This window comes from Patella vulgata, chromosome 4, assembly GCF_932274485.2.
Source record: "Patella vulgata chromosome 4, xgPatVulg1.2, whole genome shotgun sequence".
Lineage (NCBI taxonomy): Eukaryota > Metazoa > Mollusca > Gastropoda > Patellidae > Patella > Patella vulgata.
Genome location: NC_065882.2, coordinates 6210390 through 6227339, shown reverse-complemented (window position 1 = coordinate 6227339; position 16950 = coordinate 6210390). Strand labels below are relative to the sequence as shown.

Below are 16950 nucleotides of genomic sequence, written 5' to 3'. Positions count from 1 at the left end.
TGGGTTGTTACGTATTCTGGATTATTTTATACGAAATACAAATTCATATAATTTTATGACTTTACAACGTCCTTATCAAATATTGAAAATTGATTTTTAAGAATATAATTTAAATTTATTATTTAATACAAAATACCGGCAATCCAATTACTTATATTTTCTATTTAGTTGTTTTCTTTTCGTCCGCTTCTATGGTTTCAAATTTTATTATGTAAGAAAGATTCGCAGAAGAAATTATACTTTCTTTGAAAAAAATAATATTTTATTTTCATGTCATAATGTTGGATTATTGTGTATTATTGAGCTCATTTCCAGTAAAATTAGTCCTAAATAATTTAAATGGATAAATTTTGACCAATGGCCTTCAACAGACATCGTAGCGGGAAGAAATAAATATTGTAGACTCGGTTGACAGGAACAAAATAATTGAACAGGGAAATTATTGAAAGCACTGGTTAACCGTGTTGTACTAAAATGGCGTCAACATCAAATGATAGTTCTTGGTACAGTTCACTTATTGGTTTAGCGGAATATTTCAGGACTTCTAACCCTCCTAATATTCGCCTTTGCATTCACTGTTTACAGGCGATTCTTGGTTTTCAACCTTCGCCCGAAATTGAGGCCCGTACGCACCTGCAATTGGGGAATATATTGTTGGCACACACAAAAAACATTGACACATCTCAGACTCATTTGGAAAAGGCGGTAGGTTTATGTATTCTTTGTTGCTTTAACCTCTTATTACAACAACACAATTTTATAATAATGATAAATTGTAATGTTCATTGCTAATATATAAATCGCCATTTATTTTCATAATACATTTGTTTAATAATGAAAAAAATCTTTCTTTTCAGTGGTCCATATCTTCAGGAGTATCCTTTTTGTAAATAACGTTTATTGAATTCGCAAACACAGAAGTGAATTGATAATTTGCAATATCATAGCTATTTTTAGATGTTTATAGTTTGGTTATATATTCCCTAAATTGACGGAAATGATATATTTATTGTCAAACACAGACTCGTTGAGATGAAATAGAAATGATTTTATAATTCAAAATATGGATAGCACCTACACAAAATGGCTGTTCATCGTGTTTTCTATAATTGACAGTATATATTTTGGACAGACAAAGAACATTTTCCCTATAATTGTTGACTTCAGATAACCAAATATTTGTCTTTCACGTTGAAATGTTTCAGGAAAGGTTAATATAAGAATATTCTTGTCTTTTAGAACAAAAATATTGAAATGATATGTATGCTTGTTACCTCCCTTTAACCAGTAGGTCAAACAAAACAAAGCCATGTGAAATAAAAGTCGAGGATGGTTGAACAAGTTAACAGTCGTCATTGTTTTTATTTTAGAGTAGGAGAGACGAAAAAAGCTCCCCTTAACCAACAAATTGAAAAAATCCCTCCCCTAAAATAGTTCTCCCAGTTTCGATAAGAAGAGTGATAAGGAAATTAAGGAGAATATTAGTTGTGTGTATGGGAAATGGCTCTGAAGATCAAAAACTGCATGTTAGGGGGCATTAAATGATAATAAGCCCCCATGACTTTGTAAAGGAGAGCAATTTTCAATTTTAAGGAGAGGGAAAAAAAAACTCCCCTCGCTAGCCTTAAATAACAATGACTGAGTTAAGCCTTCAAGGTGAATGAGGCAAATTGAATTTTTATTAATTGTAACTAGATTTAACACAAGTGTTAAGTTAATGTCAAATCTAACACTAATATTAATGACAACTAGATTAACCCTAGTGTAATGAAAAATAGCATTAAATTCTGTGGATTATGCCTATAGAACACATTACCACATGTACTCTCAAACACATGAAATCCGACAACACCTTACGAGCCGAGCTACCGAGCTAATTAAATATTTAAATGAAAATTAATTCTATCTTATTCGATTAACGTTATGTTTATACAGTCTATAAAGTTTGTTATTAATCATGCACGTATCACCATAAATCTTCTATAAAGTGGTTTTGCCTCTTTTATGGACCAAAAATGTTCATATGTGTAATGCATATCTTTTCAACTTGTTTTTCTTTATATTTTTAATGAATCAATTTCTATCTCTTTTCTATCTTATTAATGTATATATATGTTCTTATTGTTTAAAGGGCAAAATGCAAGAAAGGCCGTTGACCTAATTTTTAACCCTTTTGAAATAAAGTATTTATTATTATTTAGCCCTTAACCTATATCAGACATATCTTGATGATGTCAGGTTTGAGACTGCTAGCGTTTTATCCCAGTTATATGAAAAACAGGTAAAATGATATTTGTATATTTAATTTTGCATAATTTGATACTCTGATTTTACCAAATCTGTCAGGATTCTTTTAAACATAGATATTAAAGGGCATTAGGAAAGATTCGATAAAGAGCTGACAGTTATCGCTATAATAATACGAATAAATAAAAAATAGATAATGTACAGTGGACTCTGTCAATTCCGACACCGTAGGGCAGTGATTCTCAACCATGCGGCACACCTGTGTGCCGCGAGATCTTCCTAAGTGTGCCGCAGAATTTTGAACGGCATACTAAGAACATGCGAAAAACCACATGATGCCAATTGAGTATTCACTGGTGTCTACTGAAAAACTGTGTTTTTCTTTATTTAGTTTGAGTCATTCTATGTGTCTATGAATAGTCTCTGTCTGCGGCTGTATGACGTCTGACTTACAATGTTTTTATTTTGCAAAATTCAAATATTTTTCATATGTATTTAGCCAGGTGTGTCGCTATGTTTTCATGTGTTCTAAGGTGTGCCGTTGGCAAAAAAAGGTTGAGAACCACTGCCGTGGGGGATCGATACAATATGCCGGATTATATAGCATGTCAGAATACTCAATTGCCGCAATGCCGGAAGTATTACATGTATGCCGGAAGTCCGAGATGTAGAGTACCAGAATCTGCAGAGGTTTGCTGAGTGTGTATTTGACGTTAGAAACTCAAATCAAATGCCAAGCGCTCTCTTTTTACAAGAGATTTTCAAATTATAGAAGTAATCAACAAAGACTGGCACATGCTTTATGCTCACAGATAATTGATTGGTGATTGCTTGTCGGTTAACACCCACTGATTGAAGGCTGGATTATCCAATGTTACTTCAACGCAAATCGTGTGACAGGACCAATGATTGAAGGCCGGATTATCCAATGTTAATTCAACGCATATCGTGTGACAGGACCGCTGATTGAAGGCCGGATTATCCAATGTTACTTCAACGCAAATCGTGTGACAGGACCAATGATTGAAGGCCGGATTATCCAATGTTAATTCAACGCATATCGTGTGACAGGACCGCTGATTGATGTCATGATTTGGTTAAAGTAATAAGGAAGTAAATTAGCAGGACATGAAAATGACAATCAAGACTACACTGTTCTGTAAACAACGATAACTCCGCTCAGAATGAAGTACAGTCCCTCACGTTTAAAGGGAGCTAAATCGCTAACATTTGGGACCTAGAAATTGAAATTGACTGGTTATTCCAGTCTACATACGCCGTTTGGTTTGGTGCAATATGTCTAACCCCGTTCCTCGAGTCTCTTGCTAGAACTGGGGCCGAAACGCATTATGGTACACGATTCATGTACCAATAGTAAAATGTTTATTTTGTCTTAAATATTGGATATCAGAAGCCCATCTTTTTCCGGTAAGATCACAGCATCAATGTTGATTTAAATTGACAAATAATTTGTGTTTTCAATGGTGAAGATTTTGGATGATATTGAGTTAGAGACTTAGCTACTTTAAGGGGAGATTTCGCTGCTAAATCGCTCTCCTAAATATTGAGATTAATAAACTACTTTCATTTTTTGTTTACTGATGACAGATTTCACAGAATGCCGTAGTATTCTGATTTCGGAAGTGACAGAGTCCACTGCTGAATATTTTAGTCAAATTACTTCACTCTGAGCCGAGAAATACCCATTTTGTGGTATTTTTAATTTTTTTAAAACAAATATCAAAAATGTCCAACCTCGTATGTTTTTTCCGGATCTTCCAGTTTTCTCTCACTGCTAAAGACCCCTATGCGCAAGCGAATTATTGAAATAAATTTGTAGCATATATTAGTCCCAAAATGACCTACATGTAGTTCGTTAGTTTGTGCCGAATGGACATTAATTTTCGACGGATTTAAATACAATTGGCAGTTAATGATGTACATGTAATTTAAAAATGGATAATCAAGGCTTTGTTTATTATCATAACAATGATAACAATGACAATCAAGACTACACTCCGCTCAGAATGAAGTACAGCCCTTCATGTTTAAGGGGAGCTTTCGCTCCTGCTCCTCTCGACGCACGTCGGCTTCCCTTCGAAGGAGTCATTAAAGACTCCTGCAAATTAGTTAAATCGCTCTCCTAAATATTGAGATTAATAAACTACTTTCAGTTTTTGTTTACTTTTAAACTGCATATATTCAAGGTATCAGGAGCTTTTTATGGCTCCTGCACAATTTTATAAACATGAAGGACTGGAAGTATGTATATATGTCTTTTCGGTAGGAGGAACTTGTGGAAGATTAGGTTTGTTTTCCAAACTAAATAAGTTGCCTCATTAAATAAAGTTTTTATTATTATTATAATTTGACTAAAACTTTCAGCATATTCTGTTTTCATTATCTATTGTTTAACTATTATAGCGAGAACAGTCAGCTCTTTATCTAAATCTTACATACAGCATCTTTAAAGCAGAAAAGTGTGACCTCAAACCCATTTCATTTCCATTATGATCTATGTTTCAGAACCAAACAAGCAAGGCAAAACCACTGCTACTTCGAGCCATTGAATTATCTAAACAAGCGCCATATTGGCACTGTCGATTATTATTTCAGCTGGCAGTAAGTATTTGATTTTGAGAATTTGGTTGGAGTTTTTAATTACAATATTTTAAGATACAATCCTGCGTACAAACTGGGGGATTTGATGATGTATTTGGACTAAAAACATATTCAAGCTAATTAATCTATCAAAGCTCTGCTTCAAATCCTTCTCAAAACATTGTATTCGCCAGGGAATACCCCTGCAAACATTTAATGCACCATATCGATGCAGAATTGTTCAAAGAAGAAGCATGCCATTTTTTTATGTCAATCGGGCTTGAATTTGCAGAGCTTTGGGCTTTTTCGAAGAGCGTCACCCCAAGAAGAAGATGGGTAGCGGTTAGCGACCAGTTCCTGGTCCCCAAAAAAATTGAATTCTATTGATTGTAAAGGATTGTCTATCTTTTACAGCAAATCCATGCCCAAGAACGAGATTTCCCATCAGCATGTAATTTATTGTCTCTGGGGACAGATTTTGCCACCGTTTCCCGATCAGAATATACAAGATTACTATTTGTCCTTAGTAAAGCTATGGTAAGTCTAGCTAACCCACCTTCACCCCATCCCCAAAGGTAAGTATTTGCCTAACAGTGGAACAAAAAACTTTTTTTGTTCATTCTAAAAGTAAAACTTGAGTTCATTCTAAAAGTAAAACTTGAGTTCATTCTAAAAGTAAAACTTTAGTTCATTCTAAAAGTAAAACTTGAGTTCATTCTAAAAGTAAAACTTTTTTGTTCATTCTAAAAGTAGGTTCATTCTAACCTACCTTCAACCCACTCCCAAATATCGTGATATAAAGCAGTTTTACTTCTTCGACATCGAAAGGACTAAAAATATCAATTATTCATTTATCCTGTGGTTTACTTGGTAAATATTGACCTGGTTAAGAATCGGAAATATGTATCATATCATAGCACCTAGCAATACCCAGCACTACAACATATAGTATAAACAATGTCTTAGAACTAATGTTGGGTCCCCTTTAATATTGGGGCCCGGGGCTGCGGCCAGTCAGCCTTCCCCTTTATCCGGCCTGTAAACCTTTTTCAAAATGAGCGAAATGTTGTCTTGACACCAGTTTGATTCCATTTGTAACCTTTCCAACCAAAATATGTAATATGATTCATAATCATGCTTGGATGTTGGATGGTTGAGTGGTTTTCTCTGGGTCCTCCAGTTTCCTCCCACTGCTTAAGACCCCTACAAGCAAGCAAATTATTGAAATAAAATGGAACCATATGTCAGTCCAGAATTGACCTAGTTTGTTAAACTCTCTCTCTCTCTCTCCCTCTCTCTCTCTCTCTCTCCATAATCATGATTGATTTATTTTCTGTTGTAGATTTTGTTGATGGATAAACAGATGAGCGAGGTGCATAAAGTTTTAGTAGAAGCCAGTCAATTGATAGAAAATTATCATGGTTCACATGTTCATAAAGAGTCTTTACGCGTGTTTTTTCTTGTTTTACAAGTCTATCATTTTCTAACCGCTGGTCAGGTACGTATCATGTTAGTCAAATATCATACTCCTCGCAGTGTTTCGTTGGATTAGAGCTAATACCACTACTCACTGCTGTAAAGAAAGCAAATTCTTGTTCCAAATTATGACTGGTTAATAGTCCGAATAACAACCAATAGCTAACTGCGTAACAATATCATTACGCTTTAAACAGAGCTCCAAATTGGACCAAATATGTTTACATAACGTTTACGTCATGACTCAAGATTTTATTATGCCCAATTAACCAGTGCCTAGCAGAATATTGTAGAAAAACTAATTGTGTGACAAACGAGGCTATAAACACAAATATAATGTAAACAATACTGTTTGGGGATAGATTTGATTGAATGGGAAGAATAGTCACACTCCCTCAAAAGCGCAAGTATCAGAAGCTAATCCAGCAATGGCCAGAGAGGGATGTCTCGGGCCATTGCTTCAGGAATATGGTCAAATATAGGGGTTTGGATGGCCGAATGGTTAGCACGTGCGCACTATATCATAATAGCATCCGGGGGGGGGGGGGAGGGGGGGTGCATGGTTGAATGGTTAGCACGTGCAGTGCACACTATATAATGTTAGTCATTTATGGTGGGATTGGATGGACGAAGGGTAAGCACATGCATGCTATATCATAATAGCATCTGGGGTTTGGATGGCCGAATGGTTAGCACATGCGCGCTATATCATACGATAATATCTCAAAATAATGCTAATAATGCGAGGTATGATTTTTTTCCGTTTTTTTAACGGATTTCCGCTATTACAGTCGTTCACATGTCGTTCTCGTGATTTGTCTGAATTTGCAATAAAAAAATGATGGGGGGGATGGGCGGGGGTAATACATGTCGACTAAGTCTTGAGAGGGAAATGAGTTTAAAGTTCATTAAAAACTCAGGCCTTCACTTCAAACCCGTTGTTAAAAGTAAACACAGTTTGCTTCATTATCAAGTCTCTTGTCCATTATTACTGTATAATTAAACAATCAGACCTACACGATTGAGACTACAATAATTATTGTCCAATGAGAAATTCCAAGAAATTGTAATCTGCGGGGAAATTGTCCTGTAGAGTTGTTTCGTATCTAGCCAGTTCTGTGTCAGTCGATTCGTAGTGTTAATAATAATAATAATAATCATGTCATGCTTGTTAGGAACGGGATATTGACATTTTCTCGGCTGTGAAATAAAATGGCGGCAAAACATAATATAATTCATCGATAAGAGCACTGACAACGGAGAGAATTCATGGAAATGGAGTTAGTTAGAGAGGGAAGTGGGCAGGAAACCAGTGGGCCTTTTCATTAAGAGATTACATTAACCAGAAAAAGGCTACGGCAATGTATGTTTTAGGAAAGTAACTACGGAAGTCGGGGGTGGAAGGTTTTTCTTGTTTTGTTGCTTTTTTTTATGACTTCACTGGCATTTGATGTACCACTTGAGTTTACTGTGACTCCAAATTTGACCAAAAGGTGGCCCCAGAATGCACCATTGCAAGTTAAATTGTACAAAAATTTTCGGACCCCTGGACTGATATTTAAAAATGTATTTACAATATAACAATGAGTTTGGTTGTTGTTTATTTGTTTACAATATAACAATGAGTTTGTTGTTTATTTGTTTACAATATAACAATGAGTTTGTTTGTTGTTTATTTCAGGTTAAAACAGTAAAACCCTTTTTAAAACAGTTACAACAGAGTATACAAACAATTACACAAATACAACCAGAAGATGGTAAGATACATTACTTATATCCTATTATACGTGGGGGGGCCACAGTGGCTAAGTGGGTAAGAACCTGGCTGGCTGCATTGGCCGAAAAAGTTCATCAGGATTTTCCAACATACTTTACCCTTGTCAGTGGTGCAGGACGGAGGGTCTGACAAGGACAGCTGTCTAGTCGTTCGGATGGCACGAAAAACTGAGGTCCCGTGTCCACATTGAACAGAACAGTAGAACGTTAAACCCCATTTCATTTCTTTTTGTTTTACGCAGGTCCGTGGCTGAATAGTCTTAACACATCCACTTTAGATCATATGGTCTGTTATTGAGTCAAATGGCGTGGTTTCAATTCTACACTTGTACGTGACAAAGAGTAGGGTCGCCTGTCCAACTTTTTTGATTTTCTTCCACTGCTAAAGACCCATACGTACAAGCCAATTATTGAATTACAATTGAACCATGTGCTAGTCCTGAAATGACCTAGTTTCTTATATCTCATCAAAGTCTTAAAGTCACTGACACGCTACTCAATTTATGGTATAAAGTTCACTTTGCTGAAGCATTACTCAATTTATATTAATGTTTGTTTCACAGAGCCTGTATCAAATAATCCGGTTGATTTATTTCAATGGTTACCTAAAGAACATATGTGTGTATTAGTGTATCTTGTGAGTATATATATAATATATGTGTGTATTAGTGTATCTTGTGAGTATATATATAATATATGTGTGTATTAGTGTATCTTGTGAGTATATATATAATATATGTGTGTATTAGTGTATCTTGTGGGTATATATATAACGTGTGTGTATTAGTGTATCTTGTGAGTGTATATATAACATGTGTGTATGTAGTGAGTATTTATATCTATAACATTTGAACATGTGTGTGTATGTGTATCTAGTGAGTATATATATATATATATATAACGTGTGTATCTTGTGAGTATATATATAACGTGTGTATCTAGTGAGTGTATATATAACATGTGTGTATCAGTGTATGTAGTGAGTATATATATAACGTGTGTATCTTGTGAGTATATATATATAACATGTGTATCTAGTGAGTGTATATATAACATGTGTGTATCAGTGTATGTAGTGAGTATATATATAACGTGTATATCTTGTGAGTATATATATATATATAACATGTGTATCTAGTGAGTGTATATATAACATGTGTGTATCAGTGTATGTAGTGAGTATATATATAACGTGTATATCTTGTGAGTATATATATATATAACATGTGTATCTAGTGAGTATATATTAAGGTGTTTATTGGTGTATCTTGTGAGTATATATATATATATATATATATATATATATATATATATATATATATATATATATATATATATATAAATATATATATATAACATATATAGTATATCAATTGTTCTATCAGTGGATTTTTACATTTAACAATGTTATCGAGGGACAAACAAGAGTTGTAATATGATAGTGTTTTATATGACAAAGAATCTGAATTAATTTCTATATTATTATGCATTTGTAGCAATTAGTGTAAGTTAATGATGTGAAATGAAGTAGATTAAATGGGTATATTATATTTATTTTACAGGTTACTGTGATGCACTCAATGCAAGCAGGTTATATGGATAAAGCACAGAAATACACAGATAAAGCTTTAATGCAGATTGAAAAATTGAAAAGTACGTAAACTTTAATAACTTTGTCTTTATTAAGAATCTAAGCTTCAATTAGATTTATTTGTTGATGAATTAGAATCTTTACCTACTCTGGTTCACTAAACAGGATTTGTCAGAGTGGTATCCCCCTTGTCAGTAGGGCAGCACTGACGGAATCTTTCTGCACTTGTAAGATTTATCACTATTCGACTGCATTGAACTTAAACTCTCTTTGTTAGTGAGGAGCCACGGGGTATCAGTGAGTAAGATGCTGGCTCCCTAACCTGGAGGTCCGGGAATCAAATTTTTTTTTTCGGTGTGGTCCTCCTTGTCAGTGGTGCACAGGACATAGAGCATGACAGCGGACAATGTATAGTCATTCGGATGGGACGGAAAACCGAGGTCCCATAAATACTTGGCATGCACATGAAAGAACCCTTGGAATTCAAAATAAAATTAGGCTGTAGTGCTCCACTGTCTGGTCAAATCTTCCCCTGTAGCACACTGTATTCATTAGCCTGAATGGCACAGAAAATTAGGCCGTTCAATCTTGTTGTATTGTTAAGATTTAAATTGAACTCTTTTATTATTTATTATTACATATTTCTATAGCAGGCAACTGCCACATACATGTTCTCATCTAGGCTTTACATGACATATTAACAAGCAATATTGATGTTTTATGTTGAAGGGTTGTTTCGTGACAAAGATTAGGGTCGCCTGTCGAACCTCGTGGGTTTTCTCTGTGTCCTCTGGTTTCCTCCCACTGCTAAAGACCTCTACACGCAATCAAAATAAAATTAAACCATATGTTAGTCCTGAAATGACCTCCTCTCTCTCACTCTCTCTCTCTCTCTCTCTCTCTCTCTCATATTGAAGGGTTAGTAACCAGAATATTATTTGTTATTTCAGTGTTGGATAATCATCCCCTTCTCTCCTCCTTCCAACTAATGTTAATAGAGCATATCGTCATGTGTCGATTGATCATGGGGAATAAATCCTCCGCTATCCAGGAGATATTTCAAGCCTGTCACGTCTGCCAACAACAACCAAGATTATTTACCACACACGGAGCACAAATACACACATTACTGGTGAGTATAGAATTACCAAACAGATGCTTTGAATCCAATTTAGTCACATTGATTTCGAACGTTCTCTCTAAAAAGTCTAAACAATCTGTGACGTCATTTTAGTCCTTCGGCTCATATTCTAGTCTATATGTCAGGGCCCTTATTCACGAAAACTTAAACTAAGATACAATCGAAATTTTAAGAAATACTGCAATTCGATTGGCTGCAGTATTTCTTAAAATTTCGATTGTATCTTAGTTTAAATTTTCATGAATAAGGGCCTAAGGCTTGTGTATTGGCGGAAAGTTACAACCACGTAATAGATACCTTGGCAGTTGGAATCCAATGTAAGAGTAGGCCATAGCATCGCTGCCCGGGCAAAATTTCCCTCATAGCACACCGTATTGTAGCACCTGAATCGCAATATCTATCTTATCATGACTGCAGGGGCAAAACCCAGCACTACTTTCAACTATGATTGCCATATTTTATTGCTTACAGGGTCTACATTTGTTTGGTGGGTTTGGATGTTCGAATGGTTAGCATGTGCGTGCTGTATCATAATGTCTATCATTAAGTCAGCTGGTGTGGTTCTGATTCCCCGGTTGTACATGACAAGGAGCAGGGTCACCTGTCCAACCTCGTGGGTTTTCTGCGGGTCTTCCAGTTTCCTCCCACTGTTAAAGACCCCTACGCACAAGCGAATTATTGAAATAAAATTAAACCATATGTTAGTCCCGAAATGACCTAGTTTGTGTCGAGTGGACGTTAAACCCCATTTCTCGCTCTCTTGTTTACTGTGATTATATGCTTTTTATTTATTACAGGGTTTATATGCTATGTCTATGAATTGTATGGAATCTGCTGAATTACAGTTTAAAACAGCTTGTAAGGTAAAACTTCATGCAACTTTTTTTATAACCAAATCAATTCATTGAACTATTTACTATATATTTGTGCCTACACAGCTGCCCTTGTTATGTGGAAACACATTTAGGATAATATATATTAGTATTTTTCCATTGTTTCAGTTATCCACGTCTAATGAAGTTCGATTGTTTGTAAATTTAAACCTTGCTATAGTATATTTACGGACCAATAGACAAAGCGAATTAGTAGGTTTGATGGAAGCTATAAATCCAGAGACAGTTCCACAACAGTAAGTAAAATAACTTGTACATTTCAATTGTATCATAACGTCTGTCATTGATTCAACTGGCATGGTTTCGATTCCCTGGTTGTACGTGATAAGGAGTAGGGTTGCCTGTCCAACCTCGTGGGTTTTCTCTGGGTCCTCCAGAATTATTGAAATAAAATTGAACCATATGTTAGTCCCATAATGACCTAGTTTGTGTTGAGGGGAGTTCAACCTCGTAGGTTTTCTCTAGTTTCCTCCCACTACTAAAGACCCCTACGCACAAGCGAATAATTGAAATAAAATTGAACCATGTTAGTCCTGAAATGACCTAGTTTGTGTCAAGTGGATGTTAATCCCCATTTCTCTCTCTCTCTCTCTTTCAATCCCAAGATTGAGCTAAATCTGTCTATTGCAGGTCTTTCTTTAGGCCTGAAATGTTATCTAAATTATTAATTAGACATTAATGAATTTATCCAGACCATAATCAACTCTCGATGTCATCGCTAGCCTGTGATATTTAGTGGATTTGAATACATTTTGTGATGAATAATTTATTGTGAAAATGGATAATCAAGACTTTGTTTATTATCGTAACAGCGTTTATAATGATGATTGCTAATATCTCGGTCTCGGTTCATAGTGAAATAAATTTGTTGGAAATTTTTAGCACATTCTGTTTTCATTATCAATTTTTTAACTATCAGCTCTCTATCTAAGCCTGTACAATCTCATGGGTTTTCTCTGGGTCCTCTGGTTTCCTCCCACTGCTAAAGACCCCTGTGCGCAAGCGAATTATTGAAATAAAATTAAACCATATGTTAGTCCTGAAATTACCTAGTTTGTGTTGAGTGGACTTAAACCCCATTTCTCTCTCTCTCTCTCTCTCTCTCTCTCTCTCTCTCTCTCTTCTCTCTCACTCTCTCTCCCTCTCTCTCTCTCTATATATATATATCTCTCTCTCTCTATCTCTCTCTCTATCTCTATATATATCTCTCTCTCTCTATCTCTCTCTCTCTATATATATCTCTCTCTCTATATATCTCTCTCTATCTCTCTCTCTATATATATCTCTCTCTCTCTATCTCTCTCTCTATATATCTCTCTCTATCTCTCTCTCTATATATATCTCTCTCTCTCTATCTCTCTCTCTATCTCTATATATATCTCTCTCTCTCTATCTCTCTCTCTATCTCTATATATATCTCTCTCTCTCTATCTCTATATATATATATCTCTCTCTCTCTATCTCTCTCTCTATCTCTATATATATCTCTCTCTCTCTATCTCTCTCTCTATCTCTATATATATCTCTCTCTCTATCTCTCTCTCTCTCTATCTCTATATATATCTCTCTCTCTATCTCTATATATATCTCTCTCTCTATATATCTCTCTCTATCTCTCTCTCTATATATATCTCTCTCTCTATATCTCTCTCTCTATATATCTCTCTCTATCTCTATATATATCTCTATCTCTCTATCTCTCTCTCTATATATATATATATCTCTCTCTCTATATATCTCTCTCTATCTCTCTCTCTATATCCCCCCTGGGGTGTAGGGGGTGATAAGAATATACCCTTCGTATGTCCTGCGTGTCGTAAAAGGCGACTAAAAGGATCCCTGTAATGGGGCAACGTGTTTGCCGTGCGTTGCGACCCGTGTCGGTGGAGAGTGGAATCCTGGTAATTGAGTGGGGATTTGGCTTGCGAGCCCTTTCTCTGCAACACATTACTTTGGCCCATGGTTCACCTAGACGGGAGGTCAGAGTGGCCCACTCTGATCAATCGGCTTTGGTCGTTTTAGCTCTGTAGGATGTACCCTTTCCCAGTTTAATGCTCTGTTGTTTATTCACTCAGCAATTACTACCTTTGTGTCCTAGTACATTGTACAGAGCGGCGGCTTGGGTCAATCAGGTTAGAAAAGTTTTTTACTTTCTGGCTTGAGTATACCCCTCGTCGAGCCCTGAGGCCATGCGCAGGTTATCCGCGCTAGTCCTCCCCCTGGTAGGCAGGGAAGTAACCTGGGGGACGACGAGGGGTGAATCATAAAAAAATTACTTCATGGATTCCCCAATCCCCCCAACCCCAACAATTGAAAGACAAAAGCAGAAACGTCCTAATTCCGAGGACGTTTCAAATATATTTAAAAATAATAGTAAAATGTCAAAGTCTTGGCCGAGGTTTCTCTTAATTGAGAGTCCCTCTAAAGACCTTTCGAAAGTGTCGCCATTTTTAATAGCTAAGGGGATAGCTGGCTTGGCCGGTGAGCCCAAGGCTATTAAAAAACTAAAGAACGGGACACTCTTAATAGAATGTGCCAAAGAACAGCATGCTACCATGCTCCTTAAATCATCGTCTTTGGCAGACATTCCTATTAAGGTGTCTCCCCATAGGTCTTTAAATTCTAGTAGAGGTGTAATACGTTGCCGGGACCTTGAAGGCAGCAGTGAGGAAGAAATGGTAGAATACCTTTCTTCTCAAGGTGTACAACACGTCAAAAGAATTAGTGTTCGTCGAGGAGATAAGGTGATTCCAACAAGCACCTACATCCTCACATTCAATCGTCCCGACATACCAAAGACTCTCAAGGCAGGTTATTTAAACATACCTGTGGATTCCTACATATCCAACCCTCTTCGTTGCTACAAGTGCCAAAAGTTTGGACACAGCAAAACTGTCTGCAGAGGTAAAGACACCTGCGCTCGTTGTGGCCATGAAGGCCATGATAGCGCTACCTGCCAGGCTGAGTTTTGTTGTGTAAATTGTAAGGGAAAGCACTTTGCTTATTCCCGTGAATGTCCAATATGGCAGAAAGAGAAGAGAATCCAACAGGTTATGTCAGAGCGGAAAATACCATACTTTGATGCTCGAAAACAGGTAGATTTGACTGCACTTTTTCCCATTCCATCTGAAGGGAAGTCTTTTGCAAGTGCAGTTAAAGTCTCTTCTAAAACCATATCTGTTCAAACAGATATAACCTGGCCTTATAAGCAGAAAAAACCTAAGACTTTGACTATTACATCAGATCATATAAAAGGGGTTTCGAGCGCCACTGAGAGCTCGACTCAAAGCACTACCCCTCTACCTGATGAGGTTGTATCCTCCTTGCCTCCATCTAGAGATATTGAGATTATTCCCAATACTCCCACACAAAATGGCAAGGGGGCTTCTCCCTTGCACTACTCTAAAGCTGACGCTGCTGATTCCAGTTCCACTGGGTCAGGGGTGCAGTTTAAGAGTATACCATCCGCAAAGGAGAATATAGTGCATTCTAAAAAACATAAAAATTTATCAAAGTTTCGAGAGAAAGATTCAAAGGGTTCAAAAAACCCTATCACTCTCTTCAATAAATATGGGGATGATCTGATGGACGGCATTACTGTAGTGGATGTCCATGTGAACCCACTCAGTAAGCCGCCAAAACTTAAATTTCCCTGACAATGGTAAATTCCATTATTCAATGGAATTGTCGTGGTTTAAAACCAAATTTTAATGAAGTTCAATTATTTATCCAAAAATACAATCCTTTAGCTATTTGTTTACAGGAAACCTTCTTAAAGAATTCTGACACTTTGTCTTTTAGACATTTTGTTGGTTACCATCATCACTCAGTTGGTGATGGTAGGGCTCATGGGGGTGTTTCTATTATTCTTAATGGAGATATTCCTCAGAGTCAAGTCACCCTCAACTCGCCTTTACAGGCAGTTGCAGTTAGGGTGACTTTGCATATTCCTCTAACACTCTGCTCTGTATATCTTCCACCCAGTTTACATCTTAATCCCAGAGATCTTGATGACCTTGTTGCACAGCTTCCTCTCCCGTTTATTATTACGGGGGATTTCAATGGTCATCATTCGCTCTGGGGTAGTCCAGATGATAACAACAGAGGTAAACAAATAGCGGACTTCATTAACATTAATAATTTGTGTTTATTAAATGATGACTCGCCTACTTATCTACATCCTGCCACAGCTTCTTTTTCTTCCCTAGATCTCACCATTTGCTCTCCGGTCCTGTTTCAGGATTTTTCATGGAGGGTAAATGAAGATCTATGTGGTAGTGACCACTTTCCTATCTTGATTGATAATAATGGTCCCTCTCCGGTCGAAAGACCTCAGAGGTGGAAGTTGCATAAGGCCGATTGGGCTCTTTTCGAATCTTTGTGTCTCTTCTCTTTTGATACAAAGGAGTTAGAAGATGCAGATGAGCCCATGGCCTTATTCACTTCAATTCTTCAAGATGTGGCTGAGCAGGCGATTCCAAAAACCACGACTACACCAAAACGTTTCAATAAACCATGGTACAACGATGACTGCAAATCCGCTCTTAAAGAGCGTGATCGCATCCTGAGGCGATTAAAGAACCATCCTTCCATGGAGAATATTGCGGCATACCAGATGGTCCGGGCGAAGGCTCGTAGAACCATACGTCAAGCAAAGAAATCTTCATGGCAAGGTTACGTCTCAATGATTAATTCCCGTACCACATCTAAGTCGGTATGGGATAGGATTCGTAGGATTAAAGGTAAAAGTAGTGCATTATCAGTTAATCATTTAAATGTTGATAATACCACCTTAACAACATTTCCTGATATTGCTAATTCTCTGGCCAGTACTTTTTCATTTAATTCATCATCCAATTTCTCCTCCGATGCCTTTCGAGGCATTAGACAACAACAGGAGAAAAGGCGACTTAATTTCAAGTCCCGCAATGATGAATGCTATAATGATACCTTTTCCATTGCAGAGATTCGGGATTCGCTAAAGCGAGCTCGAGATACTGCAACTGGACCAGATGAAATACACTACCAAATTCTTAAACATTTACCTTTTTCCACTCTCTTAATTTTACTGGATCTTTTTAACCGGATTTGGGTTGATGGGAAATTCCCCCCTTCGTGGCATGAAGCCACAATAATTCCCATCCCTAAACCCGGTAAAGATCATACGAATCCTACCAACTATCGTCCGATCGCTTTAACTAGCTGTATTTGCAAAACCATGGAGA

At 36.7% G+C, this 16950-nt stretch overlaps 1 protein-coding gene across 1 annotated transcript in view; it reads left to right on the top strand.

The window, feature by feature from the left end:
* The first annotated feature begins 447 nt into the window (after nucleotides 1–447).
* LOC126817372 (MAU2 chromatid cohesion factor homolog) overlaps nucleotides 448–16950 on the top strand; it is a 36200-nt gene continuing 19697 nt past the window's right edge. The window contains exons 1-12 of the mRNA XM_056100326.1: nucleotides 448–705; nucleotides 858–875; nucleotides 2219–2281; nucleotides 4774–4869; nucleotides 5263–5385; nucleotides 6191–6346; nucleotides 8006–8081; nucleotides 8664–8737; nucleotides 9663–9753; nucleotides 10642–10823; nucleotides 11630–11695; nucleotides 11834–11961. Coding sequence (XP_055956301.1) covers nucleotides 475–705; nucleotides 858–875; nucleotides 2219–2281; nucleotides 4774–4869; nucleotides 5263–5385; nucleotides 6191–6346; nucleotides 8006–8081; nucleotides 8664–8737; nucleotides 9663–9753; nucleotides 10642–10823; nucleotides 11630–11695; nucleotides 11834–11961 — 1304 coding nt within the window. The 5' untranslated portion in view covers nucleotides 448–474. The remainder of the gene's footprint in view (nucleotides 706–857; nucleotides 876–2218; nucleotides 2282–4773; nucleotides 4870–5262; nucleotides 5386–6190; nucleotides 6347–8005; nucleotides 8082–8663; nucleotides 8738–9662; nucleotides 9754–10641; nucleotides 10824–11629; nucleotides 11696–11833; nucleotides 11962–16950) is intronic.